At 42.7% G+C, this 18,755-nt stretch overlaps 1 protein-coding gene across 2 annotated transcripts in view; it reads left to right on the top strand.

Moving 5' to 3' along the window:
- cadps2 (Ca++-dependent secretion activator 2) overlaps window positions 1-18,755 on the top strand; it is a 660,384-nt gene that overhangs the window by 413,559 nt on the left and 228,070 nt on the right. For both annotated transcript variants that reach the window (XM_078220144.1, XM_078220143.1), the window contains exons 9-10: window positions 17,658-17,724; window positions 18,437-18,545. In XM_078220144.1, coding sequence (XP_078076270.1) covers window positions 17,658-17,724; window positions 18,437-18,545 — 176 coding nt within the window. The remainder of the gene's footprint in view (window positions 1-17,657; window positions 17,725-18,436; window positions 18,546-18,755) is intronic.

The raw sequence follows: 18,755 nt of genomic DNA, 5'->3' as shown, positions 1-18,755 counted from the left end.
CTAATCCACTGGCTGATGGATGATAAAGTCCAGATTTTATATGATGAATACAATTAACTCTTGTGAAGGGCGGCACAGTGGTTAGCACTGTTGTCTCACAGCACCAGGGACTCGGGTTCAATTCCAGCCTTAGGTGACTGTCTGAGTTTGCACATTCTCCCCATGTCTGCATGGGTTTCCACCGGGTGCTCCGGTTTCGTCCCACAGTCCAAAGATGTGCAGGTTAGGTTGATTAGCCATGATAAATTGCCCCTTAGTGTCAGGGGAATGAACAGGGTAAATGCATGGCATACGGGGATAGGGCCTGGGTTGAATTGTTGTTGGTGCAGGCTTGATGGGCCAAATGGCCTCCTTCTGCACTGTAGGGATTCTATGATTAAGTAAACTGTGAACCATTATCGCTAACAATATGATTCGGTTTACCAAATCCTGCAAAAGATTTGTCAAGTTTTTCAATAGTTTGTTCAGCTGTAGTAGATCTCATGATAACTTCAGGCCACTTTGAGTGTGCGTCAATTATGATGAAGAACATGTAACCCTCAAATGGACCAGCAAAATTCATATGCAATCATTGCCATGGCATTTTCAGCCATTCCCAAGGGTGTAATGGCAACAACAGTAGTGTATTTCTTATTCCTGCATAGGATTAACACTGTCCTACTTGTTCTTCAATCTGAGCATCCAGACCCGGCCACCAAAAATCACCACATGCTAATTCTTTCATCCGGACCACACAAGGATGTCCTTTATGTAGTTCCAAGAATTTTTGCACACAGACTAGGAAGAATGAATACTTGGATTCCTCACAATAGACATCCACCTTGGATGGTCAACTCAAACTTTCATGACACGCATGGTTTCAAATCAGGATATGGACGATGCATTCCAGCTATCATTCCATTCAATACCACATCCTTCACCATCACAGGATCATTATTTTTGTTAAGTCTCTGAACTTGAGTGCTGTCACAGGCAAATGATCTCTGAGCAAAAAATAAAGAATAGTAGCAAAATTAGTTGGTGGCAATAGATAAAAGTAACTATGATAATGCATCAGTATTAGCATGGCACTCTGATCGGTGATACTTTTTTTCTAAGAGTGTGCAGATAAGATCAGTGGCCATCCTAGCAATTGACTAGCAGCTAATGACGGTATACCTTTATACAGCCCAAAGTCGCAGGCCAATCAGTAACATGAAATGAAGACCATATAAATAATGATGAAACGTTTGTATATCAGAAATTACATTCAAATGATTTTTCTAGCTGAGCAGTTAGATATAGCATTGGTATGCTAAGCAAAAGCTATTAGTCGTTCTTCTCGTGAAGGCATAGTATGTGAACCAGCTGCCCCTACTCTATAAGGTCAAGAGCCGCAAGCAAGCTGTAATGGTAGCTTCAGGTTAAAAGTATCAAATATTTCAAACTTCCAAAAAGCATCTTTGACATTTTTGTATGTGTTCTCACGTTCTGTTGCCAGTCCCATGACTGCTCACACAGAGTAAAGTAAGCAAAGCTTTTAATAATGTAGCTAAGTTAGGAACAAATTTGACATAATATACCAGTACCAGAAAGGACCTTAATTGCATTACATTCGTCAGACACTTCTAAAATAGCGTCCACCTTCTAAAGTGCTTCATGTAAGCCTTTACTATCAATAATGTGACCCAAATACTGGACTGATTTCTGGAAAAAAAATGTCTTTCTTGATGGGCATTCCAGTGTTGCTTCTAAATTATTCAAATGCTCCGGTTGATTGGACCCTTTTATTAGAATACCATCCAGGTAACATTGTACATCAGAGAGACTGCTTAAAATCTGATCCATCAATCTTTGGAAAAGGTTTGGTGCGGATGTTCCAAAAGGCAATTTTTATAACAGAAAATACTTTTATGAGTAACAATTGTAAGCAATGGTTGTGATTCAGCAGCTACATTCATCTGTAAGTATGCTTGTGAAAGATCATTCTTGCTGAATTTCTGTCCACCTGATAACCTAGCAAACAAATCTTCAACTAAAGGAAGTGGATATTGTACACACACCACTGGATTGATGGTTGTTTTAAAATCACTACAATTAAGAACTGAACCACTTTGTTTCATGACGGGTGTGATGGGGGTAGCCCAGTTATTCATTGTAACCAGCTTGAACACAGTGTTAACAAGTCGTAATAATTCTTCTTCAAACTTGGGTTGAATTGTATTTGACTCGGCTTTGTTTTGTGCCTTTTTGTTGACTATTAGGCTTTATCTTGAGTTTCACTTGAACTCCCTTCATTGAGCCAAGTGTCTCTTCAAAAACACTTTTTTTTCTCTCTCCAGAAAGTGTTATAGGCCTGTTTTGACATAGATCAACTTGTTGACAGCACTCCAGTTAATTTATATCTTCTCCAACCATGATCTCCCAAATAGAGCTGGAAAATTACCACAGACCACATGGATAGGCAACTCTGCTGTTTGTCCACTCAACTCTATGTTGACCATGATGTAACCTTTTAATAACACAATCTCTTCTGTGTATGTCCTTAACATCACATCAGCTTGTTTTAAAGGAAGATGCTTCAGTTTTTGTTGATAAATAGTCCCAGGAATTAAAGATACAGTAACACCAGTATCAACCTCCATCCTAATATGTTGTCCACTTAACTATAGAATCACCCAGAATCTACGTGATTCACCCTGCATGGATAAGACATTCAGTTGGAGCTCTTCATAAAATTTCTGGGCGTTCTCTTCTTCAAATACCTAATTCTTTTCTTTCATGTTGTAAATTATTTTTGTACAATGCAACTTGATCTTCTGAAGGTACCCCGATTCTCCACAGGGGAAGCTCGTCTAGCCCAACAAGCTTTGCAGTGTGACCCATTGTGCCACAATTAAAGAATCATCGAATCTCTACAGTGCAGAAGGAGGTCATTCGGCCCATCGACCCTATACCGACAACGATCCCACCCAGGCCCAATCCCCATAACCCCACATATTTACCCTACTAATCCCCCTGATACTGGTGTTACTGTATCTTTAATTCCTGGGACAATTTACTGGGGCCAATCTATCTACCCAGCACATCTTTGGACTGTGGGAGGAAACTGGAGCATCTGGAGGAAGCCCACAGTGACATGGGGAGAATGTGCAAACTCCACACAGTGACCCAAGCTGGGAATTGAACCCGGGTCCCTGGCGCTGTGAAGTAGCAGTGCTTGCCACTGTGTAGTCAATTCTTGCATTGACTATCCTTGCTCCAGCATTCACTCGCTGAATGACCCATTTGACACATCTGTGATGTGCTTGTTGCTGTTTTGACTTCTTATGGGCAGTTCCCAACTTGTGGATCTTCATTCCTGCACCAAATTGTGAAGTCTCTTTAACAACTGTGATTTGTATTGCTGTCTTTAAAGTTAAAGTGTATTCAGTGAGCGATCTTCTTTGGATAGCCTAATTTTGGAATCCACAGACTAGATGATCTCAAAGAGTATCTTCTACTGGCTGAGCAAACTCACAATGCTATGTCAGCCTTTTTAATGTTGCCACAAGCTGCACAATGCCTTTCACTTAATTCCTTTGGTGGAACCTGAACCGTTCCGCGATGATCAGTGGCTTTGGAGAGTATTGCTCTTCAAGCATCTTTGTCAAATCATAAGATTTGATTCCTGCCTTTGCTAAATGAACCAAGCTCTGGAACAAATTAAAAGTTTTACTTCCTATTGTACTGAGAAAAGTTGGTACAAGCAACTCACCTGCAATTTTATTTTCACATACAAAGTACTGAAAATGCTCTGCGTAGCAACTCCATAATTAATTTTCTTCATTTAAAGGTGTCATGGATCCTAATTGACCCACCATTTATCTTACACGCACCAACAATTTGAGAATGCCCCTAAAAGACAAAAAAAAAACAATTTGAGAATGCTCTGTGTTTTTTCATTTTACTGTCTTCCCAGTCCTCCCTTTTTACACTGGACACCATTGATTTGATGCAATTTTTCTTTCAAATGATCCCTGCTGTACAGTAGAGCTTCCTTTCTTTTCAAATATACCAGATACTTCCTGGACTATGACACTTCTCTGATCAAGGAAAAAAACCCTTCTAAACCCAGTCGGAGAACTTTTTTCTTACATTACTTCCTGCACTGGCACTTCAATCTTTAATCCTGTTGTTGCTTCTCTCCAGCTGTGTAATATTCACAGTGTGAGGACCCATATTATGTTTTTTCTCTACTTAGAATCCTTTCTCGATGTTTTTGATGAAACAAAATCCCAACCTGTCACTATCTTTCTTTTTGTAATATCGTTTGTTAGGATCTATGTTTTTTAAACAAAAAGAAAAAAGTGGTTTGCACACATACAGTCAAACTAACAACAACAAATTTATTCTAAGAGCTATTGCTTGTACAGAGGACAAACTAAAAGTAAAATAGCAGCCTGTGCAACACCCTAATGACATCACCATCAAATCATGTGATTTGCTGTTCAAGCAATCATGCAGTACTTAAGTATATAACAACAACCTCCCAGTGTCAGTTTTTTTAAACAGCCGCTCCCACTTGCTGATTGTATCAATTGAATTTAACAGCATGCAGATCGTGGGCAATGACTGGGTGGTTATTTAAGCACATATAGAGAGACATTTACAGACACAATAATTGAGCAGAGTTGGGAGATATGTACCTGTGATGTTTCACTGTTAATAAATCTATTCCAAGTGAAGACTGGCTTTGGGTTCTTCCTTCACCAACTGGCTATCTGGAGTAGAACACCAGTGACTATATTCAGGGATGTTGTTTGAAGTCTGATGGTATGAGAGAGCTGAATGAATATTCACCCAACACAAGGTTTCAATATTGGTGAACTTTGTAATGGAAACTTATCCATTCTGATGCAAATGATAAAACTGTGATATATCATATTTTTCATGTTTCTTTATTTCTATTATATATCTATAACCTATATGAAAATATGAGTCCTATAAATGGAATATAATTATCTTGCTTCCAAAGAAAATTGTAAAGGATCTACCTACAATATAACCACCGACCATTTAGGTTTGGAATGACAAAATTGATGCTCTGGCATGGATCTCCAGAGTCTGAAATTTTTACATACAAAAAAAAAGGACAGGCAGTTTCCAAGTTCTGATTCCACATCCGGCACAACTGAGCTATCAGTGAATTGGTGACATAAGATAAAAAGAGAGTTTCAAAACCAGGCCAAGTTAAACCGCAGAGTTATTTCATTGGAAAATAATATGTTTAAAACATTTCTTCCGTTGATTCACCAATTAAAAAGTAACAGGTTAGCTTGCTCTATTGTTCAGCCAGCCTTTGATTTGAAACATTAATTGATCCATATTACACATTTATGTAATGTGAGTGTGGAAACCTTTACTATTACAGCATTCTTATTGATATGGGACGAAGTTGCTGTGCTACTTTGGTGCTTTTCAAATGCTTGAGAGTTGACAACATGGGCAAGATGGATACCGCTGAAGCAAGCAACCAGGATAATTCCAGGCACCAGTAAACTAGACTATGTGCAAAGTTGAAGGAATTTCATCTTTCTCCTAACTTTTCCCTCCTTGGTATGGCATAGGTTTTTCTTAAAGTCTCTGTGAGGCAGGTTGGAATACTTTTTTACATTGCCATTGCTACATAAATGCATTTTATTGTTGCTTATTTTGGAAAAGGTAAGACTTCAAGGTGAAGCTTTCTGAATTAGAAAGGGAATCGTCAGCATTGATCCAGGCAGAATATTCCTTTTGCATTGAATAGCTAAAATGCCCCATGTTACGAGCAAGAAGGTAAGTCCAGCAAAATGTTTTGTTTTGCGTGAAGTGCAATGGAATTGTGGACTAAGGTACAGCGGAAGTCCATTGAAGAGGGCTGAATAAATTGTTGAAGAGATGTTCCTGGAGAGAAAAGTGTTGATAAATGAAAAACAAAGAGCGATGTTCAACCTAATAGCTTCCCCTGTTCCTAAAGGTTATTCATCTGGATTTTCCAATTGCCAAAATAGATAACTGCCAGTGGAGGCATAACACCCATTGACAATCTGTTCTCTTTCATCCTCTGGTCAGAAAATATTCATTGTGAAAACTGTTAGAAACATTCATTCGTAACTGCTAACTCTATTTGTTGATTTAACAGTAAAGTGACATGAAATTGCTCTCCATAAAGATAAAAGTTTTGGAACAGTCAGATGACAAATATTGTGTAAACTTACTTTGTGTAAAACATTTTGAAAAGTAAATAAGGTGCTTATTTAACAGGATGAGGTGCTCAGTGAAACTTTGAACTACTGTTGTTGGCATGTGCTGCAGTGGAAGATATATTGCTTTTCTTTATTTGGCTGATCCTGCCGAATGCTAATTCTCAAAAGACATCAAAATTTTATGCTGAATAAAATCAGAAAGTGCTGGAAAATCTCAGCAGGTTTGGCAGCATCTGTGAAGAGAGAAACTGCGTCAGTGTTTTGAGCCCAATCTGACACTTCTTTGGAACTTGATATGTTGGATGGCACAGTGGTTAGCACTGCTGCCTCACAATGCCAGAAACCCGGTTCAATTCCCAGCTTGGAGTTTGCACATTCTCCCCGTGTCTGCATGGGTTTCCTCCAGGTATTCCAGTTTCTTCCCACAGTCCAAAGATGTGCACGTTAGGTTGATTGGCCATGTTAAATTGACCCTCGTGTCAGTGATTAGTAGGGTTAGTGTGTGGGGTCACGAGAATAGGGCCTGGGTGGGATTGTGTTCGGTGCAGACTCGATGGGCTGAATGGCCTCCTTCTGCACTGTAGGAATTCTATGACTCGAAACATTAACTCTGTTTCTCTCTCCACAGATGCTGTCAGGGCTGCTGGGTTTCCAGCACTTTCTGTTTTTATTTCCGATTTTCATCATCCATATTTTATTTTATTTTTAAGCTTTTGTACTGCATTTATTAAGCAAAACTCGTTTTACATGTGCATTTTGACATCCGCCTCCCTAGCTACTTGGGAAGACTATTCTCTTCCCTCAGTTTTCCCTTGCAGCAGCTCCAATATTGTAATAAAATGGAGAGGGAATAAAAAACAGGAAATAAAGCAAAGAATGAAGCACAGAAGTGAAAGGAAAATAATGGCTGAGACGGAAATGAGAGACATTCTTTTGCAGTCCTAGCCTACAAATATGCTTAGCAGTAGTGATATGAGGGGCTAAGTTTAATTTTGGTAAAACCCAGCCTGAGAAAATATCAGAATCAATGAGTCAGTTAATTATTGCTCCTCGGAGAGACATGTTCATAGAATCATAGAAACCCTACAGTGCAGAAAGAGGCCATTTGGCCCATCGAGTCTGCACCGACCACAATCCCACCCAGGCCCTACCCCCTTATCCCTACATATTTACCTGCTAATCCCTCTAACCTATCTATCTCCGGACACTAAGAGGCAATTTTAGCATGGCCAATCAACCTAACCCACACATCTTTGGACTGTGGGAGGAAACCGGAGCACCCGGAGGAAACCCACGCAGACACAAGAGAATGTGCAAACTCCACACCAGTGACCCAAGCCGGGAATCGAACCCAGGTCCCTGGAGCTGTGAAGCAGCAGTGTTAACCACTGTGCTACCATGCCGGCCCCAATGTTGTTGAAGCTTTTCATCTTGCACTCAGCAGGACAAACACAAGAATGCCAAATTTCAAATGATCACAACAATTTACACTACAGCAGAAAAAGGTGCTGTTTGGTTGGAAAGTAGCCTCTGGCTGAAGCATTGTCATAGACAAAGTCAGGCATAGATAAAGACATTGTCATAGACAAAGACCAGGCTTCCAGATAATTTTTTAAAAGTTGCAAGGCTTGAACATATTCCTTCTGCTTGCAGAGAATAGGTCCCTGTGTTTGAATGTCCGTCCCTCCCAGCAAGCTTAAGTGAGTCTCATTACGAGCTTGAGTGATTTTCTTAAACTGGTTGTTCGTGTAGCTATTAGCACACTCAGGATTGCTCAGCAAGTGCTGCCCAATCACAGCTAAGTGCAGGCAGTTTTGTTTTGGGTTTTGCAAGCGAAGGCTGGTAGAGCATTTGTCATGCTTACATTTGTCCTGATGAATGCAAGATGAAAAGTTTTGACAGCGTGGAACAGTAATCAGGTTCAGAATCACAAGCGACTTGTCATTTAATTGTGCTCAAATTCGCTGATACAGATGACAATTGGCTTGACCAGTTTGAGCAAAGGCATGTGCAGAGGGGCATCTGTATGTGTGTTATTCGGCGTCTTGTGTCCTCCCCGTCACTTTGCCTGCAGTTGCTAAGCAACAGTCGGAACCCAGCTCAGCAGAGCAACCCTGAGAGTGAGGGGTTCATCTTTAAAAATTCTTTGCTCTTAATAGAAGTGTCGCAACTCAATTTATTGCACAATCCCCAACTTAAAAATATAATTTCAAATGGCTGGCAGCTAAACAAGCCGTTCTGTTTCTGAAAGCTTACCTCCAACTTTCTTTCTGACAGTACTTTGTGTTGTTGGATGTAGTCAAATTATTTGAGGCTTGATCATTCAGTCTCCTGGCCTTACTGACGCTGGGAGTTCATTTTGCTCACTCTCTCCTTTTCTTCTCACGTATTTCTGCATGAAGATGAAAATGGCTTACTTTTGCAGCGACAAAATAAAAGAAGGAATGTGGTGTTCGGACAGCTCCTTTCATGGACGGGGTATAGAATGTGCGGTGAGGACTGAAAGTGCCTCTGGGCGTTCAGTCCCCATTGGTTCGAACGCTGAATGCTGCGATGCCCAGAGACATCCTGTATTGTTATCAGCTAAATGGGATCATGAGAGTCTGAAAGGTGTTTGAGAATGAACTGAAAATCATTTTCACAAGTGGATGATTACTTTTGCCAGCTGTTAACTGAACTCAATCAGAATGTCCTAGATTTCTTAGGCTGAATTAATTGCTCTTTGGACCTTGACTGGGAATTTTCTTTGTAGGGGAGAACGCTTGCAGAGAAAAATGGCAATGTGTATTGATTTTTCTATATATTGATTTTCAGCACATTTTTCTTTCATTATTTGAACCTATGAAACTTCGCACAAACAATGAGTAATTCAAACTAGATTGCTGCATTCCTCAGGAAAAAAAGGGCAGCTCAAGTATAGATTTACCAGAGAAATCAACCCTCTCCTTTTTGCAATACATTAATAACTTAACTGTTAATTGGAAAAATATAGTTTGTGGGTCCAACCATTTATATATTTTTTCTGAATATAGCTGTGGCCCGCCTTGATATGGATCAGTCTATCAAAGAGTAATCTTTGGTGCACTAACTAAAAACACTTGGAGAAGCAGGAAGGAAGAACTCTCCAAGCTACTTCATCAGCCCTTTTAAATGGGGAAAAGTTAAGAGCTTGTATTTAGGTGGCTCATTTCGCAACCCGATGCCTCAAAGCTCTTCAAAATCAATTGAGTAGTTTTTGAAGTGTAATCATTGTCATAAGGTGGAAAAAAAAGCAAGGCCCCACAAACAGCAATGTGATGATAACCAAATAACGATTTTTTTAAAATGTTGGTTGAAGGATCAGTGTTGGTAAGGACACCCACGGAGATATGAACCCTCTACCCATCTTCAAAATGTTACCCAAGATCTTGTACCTGTTAAGACCTCAGTATAACATCTCGCCCAAAAAAAACAGCACCACTGACAGTGCAGCACTCCCTTTGCACTGCATTGTAGTGTCAGCCTATTATGTGCTCAGTTTCTGGAACGGAACAGAAAGAGGTGAGAATGGCATCGACTGAGTCGCATGGGATGGCACAGTTGTTAGCAATGTTGCCTCACAGTACCAGGGACCTGGATTCGATTCCCTGCTTGGGTCACTGTCTGTGCGGAGTCTGCACATTCTCCCCGTATCTGCATGGGTTTCCTCTGGGTGCTCCGGTTTCCTCCCACAGTCCAAAAGAAATGTGCGGGTTAGGTTGATTGGCCATTGCTCCTTAGTGTTAGGGGGATGTTGGGGGATTAGTAAGGTAAATATGTGGGCTTACGGGGATAGGGCCTGGGTGGGATTGTGGTTGGTGCAGGCTTGATGGGCCAAATGGCCTCCTTCTGCACTTGTAGGTATTGGATGATCTGCCACATTTTAGAAAAAGACTTATTTGTGAAATTGCTTTGAGACAAAAAGAATCTCCATTTTAATATGTGCAGATGTGGACATGTTTGGTAGGATGCATTCACTCCTTTGCAGACAGGTAATAGTGGGGAAGAACTTTATCAACCGCCCCTTCCAAGCTTGCCGTCACTGCAACCCATTTTCCTGGGTTGGTATTAATTAGCCAAGCAGGACAGGCTACCGGCAGGATTCTCAAAACCGCACCAAAACAGAGGAAAGTTGGTCAATGCTGCAGGTATATTTTTACAGCACCACTGGAAGACCTTGGCCCTAGCATTTAAAGGAAGCGGAAGAGCCCCAGTATGTTTTAGGCCTTCAGCCAAAACCGAATCCTACAATTGTTTGTCAGGGAGCTGCACTGGAGGGAAAGGGGAATAGCACAAGGCACTTTTTCTTCTTCCTCATTTATTTTCTTTACCACTGCTACCTCAAAGACTACCACTTTTCTTCTACTGATCATTCTGGAGAATGACAGGAAAATTTGAGGAGGAGAAATGTCCTCTAGAAAGTCAGATTCCCACCATTCTTTACATGCAGTGGCAGGGGTGGCAATTCGTCTTGCATTTACAGTCACAGGGCAGAATTTTCTCAAAAGTTTTTAAGTATCAAACAGGCAAGTAAACAGTAGGTTTTCTTGCCTGTTTTTTTCAGCAAGGTTAGTAATGGGAATTTACGGCACTGTGCGATACAGAAGCTGTAATGTGAATCTCGCCAGTAGGGATGGGGTGGAGTCTCTGTTGAGCTCTAGGGGTGCCATTGAGCAGGTGCCCCGATCTCCCAGTACCTTGTGTACACAGTATACTGGGAGATTTGTCAATATCCCCCCCCCCCCACATACCCCCCACACACCCCCCAATTGCCACCCCAGCTGATTGCCCCCCCCTCCTCCCAACCCCTGATCGCCGCCCTGGATAATCAGCCCCTGCCCCCTGTAGTGTTCCCCCCTTCCCTCCCCTCCTTCCACCCCTTTCAGGCTCTGTCCCCTTGGCACTACTAGAGTGCCAGACTGGCAGTGCCATGGTGCCTGGTGAGCACCACCATGGTGCCAGTCTAGGTCATTGGCACTGCCCAGCCCTGCCCATGACCACCTGAGGGCTTCAATGGCTTTCGATCCCACCAATAAGGCCATTACGTTTCATCCCTGTTGGGGACACCATACGTGATCCTCACCAGTGAGGACCTCATCGGCAAAGGGACTAAGTGAGCCTGGACGATTGCATCCGGGGCTAGGTAAACATGTCATTAATATTTAAATCAACCTCACGCCCTTCCTGAGGGGCGAAAAGCTGGGTGCAAACCCGATTTTTCACCTCTCGCACAATCTTGCCAGTCGACTGGCATGGTGAGCTGATAAGGTGGCACCCATAGAGTTTTACTGCACAGCAGGAGGCCTTTTGATGTCTGCGCCAGCCATCAAGCACCTATCTATTCTTATTCTGTTTTCCACCACTTGGTCCATAGTCTTGTATGTTATGATGTTTCAAATGCTCATCTAAATGCTTCTTAAATATTGTAAGAGTTCCTGCCTCTCCTACCCTTTCAGTCAGTGAGTTCCAGATTCTCACCACCCTCTGGGCGAAAATGCTTTTCTTCAAATTCCCTCAAAAAATCTCCTGCCCTTTACCTTAAATCTAAGATCCCTGGTTATTGACCCTTCTGCTAAAGGGAAAGGTGCCTTCATATCAGCCTATCTCTCTGCCTCATGATGTTGTACACCTCAGTCCTTTGAACAGTCACTGCGAATAATGTGCTTCTAACTTAAACTTCCTAATCTTTGAGATCTTATACCAAAGCCTGTATGTACCACAAATGTGCTGTTCTCTCCTAACAGACTTTCCTCGGAGGCTTTCTGGCTCCTTTTAGCTGGTTTGTGATACTCCAGAAGAGCTTAAGTTAGGAATTGCGACTTTTGTGCAGGTGCTTGTGCAAAGCAAGTAGTTTTCCGTGAACATCTCATTTCAGCGCACAAAGATGCAATTTCACCAAGTTATTTTTCCCATGCGAAACCTTTCAGCGTCTCCCGTCGCTGCACTGGCACCATTTTTGGGTAAAAGGAAGCAAACATTTTGTCCCCCTCACATCAGCTGTGATTTGAGTAACACTACCCTGGTCAGTGAAAGAATGTGCGAGAGAATTTGAGCTCTGGGATTATCTTGTAAAGCTGATAGTAAATTTGAAAATCCTAGCGCTGTAAAGCTGAGAACCATGTTAATTCCCAGCTTTGTGTCAATGGTGTTAATTTCTTTGTTAGTTAATCCTGTGCTAAGTAAGCAGATTGCAGGCTTAAAGTAGACTGCCATTTGGAGTAAACGGACACTTGAGACTTGCCTTAATAGGGCTGATAAACAAAGGATAACAGAAATATTGGACTGGTCAGAATTGCAAAATGCGTCTCCCTAACCTGCACATGTACATGAAATAGCTTTTGACAGACACACACGCACACATCCACACACCACACACACACACTGCACTGAGCACGCATGTGGAGGTCGAAACTTTGGGGTAAAATTCTCTTTATTTAGAAGTGATTGTCCGACACCCTTGAATCTCAAACTGATTCTGGTTTCACTGTTGCATCTCCTGCTTATAAAAGGGCTTTTGGACATGTTTTGTTCTTCTGGCGGCCAGAATGACCGACTCTTCGAATGCATTAAGCAGAATGCTATGCAAGGTAACCTTGAGGCGTGACACTCAAGGTTTCATTTCTATGTTCTATATTCTCCATATATAAAAGGAAATAAAGATAGTCATATTATATGACAGAATGTCAAGAGCTGTTTATACAGAAACTGTCCTCAGTGATCTGCAAATCCTGGTGATTAACTGAACTACTGGAGCAAATAAAATACTGGTATGGCTGCTTTCCAGAACAAACATAATCCGATGGATATTGTTTAACATAAATCGAAAATGGTCATTATGTATTTGCTTGCATGGGTCCATATTGTATTTTATGGTGATCTGATTTATCTCTTTATACATCTCCATCTGACTGTACAGTTACCTCATTTACACAGCTCATTAACCAATGTCTATATTTTGTTTGGAAGTCAGATTATTTCATGTTACATTGCCTTTCATTGAACTGAAAGTCTTTCTGACAGGATGTTTGTGTACTTGCCTTTCCCATTTTGGTTGTACATTCGGACACTAGCCGGAGCAACATACCACCCTCGTTCACGCGCCGAACGTGGGGTGGGATTCTCACAAAAAAATTCTAAGTATCGAATTTGCATAAAAATTGGAGTAAATCCCACTGTTTATTTCAGTGGAAGTTTTAAAAAGAATATCCCACACTCTGTGCATCACAGAGAGCACTAGCATTAAAAATCTGGGGACGGGGTTTCCTCCCGCTGGAGAGGCCAGCAGCATAGCGCTGAGTGGGCCACTGCGCATGTGCTGATCTGTCAGAGCAGAGATTGGCTCATGTGCAATGGCCCTGCACTGCCGGCCTCCCGATCTCTGGCTTGCTCGATTTGCTGGCCAGCCCTGTGACCCCGCATTGCTGCCCCTCTGACTACTCCCATGGCCCGATCGCTTTCCCCACAGCCCGATCGCTGGCCCCACAGCCGCGACACCCCCCCCCCCCCTCTCCTGCCACCACAGCCCTGGCCCAGCCCCAATTTCTGGCTTCCATCCTGATGCCCAGCCCCAATCGTTGGCCATCATCCCTTTGTCATTACCCCTCTGCAGAATGGCAGCAGGCCCCTCCCCCCATTAGCTCCCCCAGCTCCATCCCCTCAGCACTTCCCGATGCTCGGTGGGCAGTGTCAAGGTGTCCCCTGGGCATTGCCATTATGCCTCTTGGGCAGTGCCATGCCAGGGGGCCCAGGCTGGCACTACCAAGGTGGCAATGCCCACAGGGGCACCATCTTTACCCTCAGCCACCTGGGGGTCCTTAATGGCCCCCCTTCACTCCAGCAGGGTCAGGCCACCAGCTCTCCGCAAGTGGGGAGTTGTTGTAAACCCCGCTGGAGTGAAGCACTCTTGGCGGGGTGGGAAGAGGTTAGTGGACCTGGAGACTTCAGTCCTGGGCCCGCTAATACTATGCTAATGCCCATTATCATAAATTATATAGCTCTGGAAATCCGGCGGCCGGAGACTTGTGGAGGCCATGGTGCCCAATGGGAAGCTCCCTAAACTGACTCCGCTTGAGTCTCCCGGCTGGGAGAATTGCCCCCAGGATATTTGCTATGACTAATGTTCGTCACAGTTACTGTACAATCCTGGTTGAAAGTGGTTCAGTCAGACTGGTGATGTGCTAATAGAATGTTCAAGATCATATTGCATAATTATCCACGGTTGAGCAGTAGGCTTGAACTTGTATAAGGAGGGAGCCCCGTGGGAGCAGACAAGTGTGTGTGTGAGTGAAATTCAAAGAATGTAGAATAGGAGAGCAATATCCTGTTGCTTTTGTGAAACAGCTCCTCAGAGGTTGGTGTCCCTTCACCAGATTCCCTTTATTCACAACCACTCTCCATTCGTAAGAGTGCTTCAGTACAAAGTCAGAATCCGGAGTGTCAGTCACCATGACGCTCCTAAATATATATACAGGTGAGACTCCCTGATTGAACAGTCAATCATTACCTCCATCAGGGAGCTCATACTCCCAAGAGGCCAACCTCATGGGCCTCGTTGAGGTCATTACACATTGGAAAGGAGCAACAGATATTTTCACCTGCCAATAGGCTTTATCATGTCTTGAAGGGACAGAGGGCTAACAGTGATAGCAAAATGAAGAGAAATGAAGCTCACAGTCTGTGGTCACAGTGACGCCTGTGACCACAGACAAGTGATGGAGGAGCCCAGGACCTGACCCACGTATTCGCTGGGAGTCAAAGTGATATGGATGCCACATGAGGTGGCTATGAGGGGGATGGTCCAGCTTGCTCCTTCACGGTGCCATTGCCAGAAGTGGAGAGGAGGCAGGCATTTAAGGTTGCATTTAACCAGTACCATCATATGCTATGCCAGCTCATATGGTGCATGTTAGCAGCAGGTGACAGAGTCCAACATCCGATGATATTTTAGAATGGTTGTAGCGCAGGGGACCATTCAGGCCACTGTGTTTGTGCTGGCCCTCTGAAGGAGCAATTCATCTTGTGCCGCTGCCCTGCTTTCTCCCTGTATCCCTGCAAAATGTTCCTTTTCATATAACAATCCAATTGCATTTTGAAAAACCTAATTGCCTCTGCCTCCATCACTCTTTCAGGGAGTGCATTTCAGATCCTAACCACTCGTGTGAAAAGGTTTTTGTCAAGTTGCCATTGCTTCTTTTGCCGAACATCTTAAATCTGTCTCTCCTGGTTCTCAATCCTTCCACCAATGATGTTCACTCTCTCCAAACCATAGATTCCCCATAATGCACAAGGAGGTCATTCAGCCCATTGAGTATGCACCAACTCTCCAAAAGAGCATGTCACACAGAATGAATTCCTCATTCACATCTCTCAATCTTTGCCAGTCCCAATATCTCCAATGTGCTTACCTTTATTCATTGCAAGGCAACGTGACAGTGCCCACAGATCAGGTTGAAGACACCTTGGTTGGTATGGACAGTTGAGTTTCACTGTTCGCTGGTCACTCTGGCATCTTCTTTCAAGCCTCACTGCTGTAATCGTGACACATTATGATCAGGCAGCTTCCATTATATTTATGACAATTTTAAAAATTTTGTTTCATTAGGAGTTGCAGCCCTTGTATATACTCCTCCTTTGCTGGAGCAAGACATGTATGAGGAGCTTTTGAGGGCTCTGGGTCTTTACTCAATGGAGTTTAGAAGGATGAAACTTACAGAATACTGAAAGGCCTGGATAGAGTGGATGTGGGGAAGATATTTCCATTAGTAGGCGAGACTAGGATCCAAGGACACAGCCTCAGGATAATGGGATGACCGTTTAGAACCGAGATGAGGAGGAATTTCTTCAGCCAGAGGGTGGTGAATCTAGGGAATTCATTGCCACAGAAGGCTGTGGAGGTCAGGTTATTGAGTACATTTAAGACAGAGATATATTGGTTCTTGATTGGTAAGGGGATCAAAAGTTACAGAGAAAAGGTGGGACAATGTGGTTACGAAACTTATCAGCCATGATTGAATGGCAGAGCAGACTCGATGGACCAAATTCCTAATTCTGCTCCTATATCTTATGGTTTTATGATTAACCTTGTTGGTAGATATGGATATGGGTGTGTGGTTGCTAGTGGGTGGGTACAGAATACGTCTGTTACGTTCTCCCTGTGTCTGCATGGGTTTCCTCCAGGTGCTCCAGTTTCCTCCCACAGTCCAAAGATGTGTGGGTTAGGTTGATTGGCCATGTTAAATTGACCCTAGTGACAGGGGGATCAGGGTAAATATGTGCGGTTACGGGAATAGGAGCTGGGTGGGATTGTGGTCTGTGCAGACTTGATGGGCCGAAAATGGTCTCCTTCTGCGTTGTAGGGATTCTATGATTCTATTTGGTATCACTTGGTATCCTTCCAGTGTTTTACCTGTCAGAAAGTTCACAACCATTCTCATTGCTTTCTCTAATAAAGATGTAGATGTTAAAAAGCTGGTGTGCAACAATAAAAGATGCATTTCTGTAGCGTCCTTCAGAACCTCAGGAAGCCTTTTACAGCCAATGAAGTACTTTGAAGCATAGTTTGCTGTGATGTAAAAAAAGAAATATAAGAAAACACTCCAGAAATAGCCTGAGAGCTGCTAACAGAATCTTCTGGTTACATCCTTTATATGAACTTCTATCTGCAGCCAATCTCCAGGAGACGCATTATATCCTAACAGGACCGGCCGTGACATTCTTCATGTTTAAAATGTGGAAAACAATCCATGCCGTCACCTTATCTGATTTAAAGATTTTAATGAAACTCTTGCCAATTTTTGTTCAAAGCTTGCTGCCTTTGTTAAAAATTAAGTGAAAATGTTTGAGATGCAGAGACAGAAGCACAGAATCAGTACATCATAGGAGGAGGTGATTCAGCTCATCACACCTGCGCCACTCCCCCTGCCTCCTCCCCATAGTCCTATGCATTTTTCCTCTTCTGATAATCCAATTCCCTGCCATTGTGATTTTGTCACTCACTATACCCCATGTGTGCCAGTTGATGAGGCAGGGTGGACACTGCAGTCAGGATGTCACGTCTTAGCAGGCCAGCAGGGTATGGTACCCACTCAATATCTTAACTGCACGTGGTCTATTGTTGGGCAGATGGAATGTGTGATTTTGATATCATTTTTGTCTTGCACAACAGTTCATTCCACACTTAGTTCTACGGAGATTTGACAGTATTACTGGGTCAGATTTTACAAATGACCTTGCATTTTGGAGCCTTAGTTCAATAGGCAGGCTCGCACACTCTCACACTAATACACGCAAACACTTTCACATAGACAAGTGCACTTGGGTTACTTCAAATTACCATTTTCTTTCCTGAAATAACCATCTTATTGCCTATTATTTTATGTCGTGTTGAAAACTATCTTTGCCTACATGGTGTGAAATCTTGTTTCTTGATTGCAGGTATCTTTATGCACTTGGGCAGAAGGTTTGGAAGAGGTGGAAGAAGCGATACTTTGTCCTGGTTCAGGTTAGTGAGTGATACATCCAGGTTAATTCATCATTTCTGATGATGTTGCCAGATACCTTTGACTTTGAGTATGAAGAAGTGGGAGCAGTGGGATTGAGCATTTTATTCCATTGCATTTGGCAACAACAAAGTCATAGGGTGACTATTGGTGAGATGGAGTTCATAACAGAAGTATCAGCTGACTCGATTAATCTCGATGGATGCTACCTGGCCTGAGTTTTTTCTGTTATTGGCCTTTAGTGACCCCGCTCAATGGAAACACGTGTCTGAGAAGATGCTGTAAGTGTATCACTGACCTGCACACCCTGACACATTCAGCTTCCTGTTAGAAGTGCAGCTCTGTTGAATTCATTCGGGGAGTGATCATTCAGTGGCTCCCAAGATCATGAAAAACATATATGTGTATTCTTGATGGAGTAAGTTGTGTCTATTAAAAAAAGAAAGATCTGGATTGAGAAATTCTCACAACTCATTAAATTGTAAAGTTGTAAATTTATAACAGCCAGGATAGACTGAAGCATTAATGCTGCTTTATATTACCTTTGTACATGAACTCCACCAGTCAGACAATCTATTTTCAGGTGATGTCCCAGCACATAGCAAGTATTCAGTTGAATTTTGCAGAGAATTGTCCTGTATTATTTATGTGTTGTTACCTGGGGATCAAGTGTAATTGTCTTTGCAGCTAAGCCGGTCTTGCCTATTGTTTCAGGTTAGCCAGTACACATTTGCTATGTGCAGTTACAGAGAAAAGAAGTCCGAGCCTCAGGAATTAATGCAACTGGAAGGATACACAGTGGACTACACAGAACCACAGCCAGGTATTACGGTCAGAGAAAATAAAATGACTATGTGCTTGCAAATCAGAATATTGTAATGCGATGGGGGCTGAGGGGGGCGGATAGTACAGGAGAGTCTACTTCCTAAAGTGTTTTTCTTGGTGTGAAAGGCATGTGGATCACAGTTAGGCTGTGCAGTTTCTGCAAATTTGCTACTTTCAGCAGCTTCGCACATTTTCTTTGCTGCTCCTG

The sequence above is a fragment of the Mustelus asterias genome, chromosome 9, assembly GCF_964213995.1.
Source record: "Mustelus asterias chromosome 9, sMusAst1.hap1.1, whole genome shotgun sequence".
Lineage (NCBI taxonomy): Eukaryota > Metazoa > Chordata > Chondrichthyes > Carcharhiniformes > Triakidae > Mustelus > Mustelus asterias.
The sequence above is the reverse complement of the archived record's forward strand: the minus strand, read 5'-3'. Positions and strand labels throughout refer to the sequence as shown.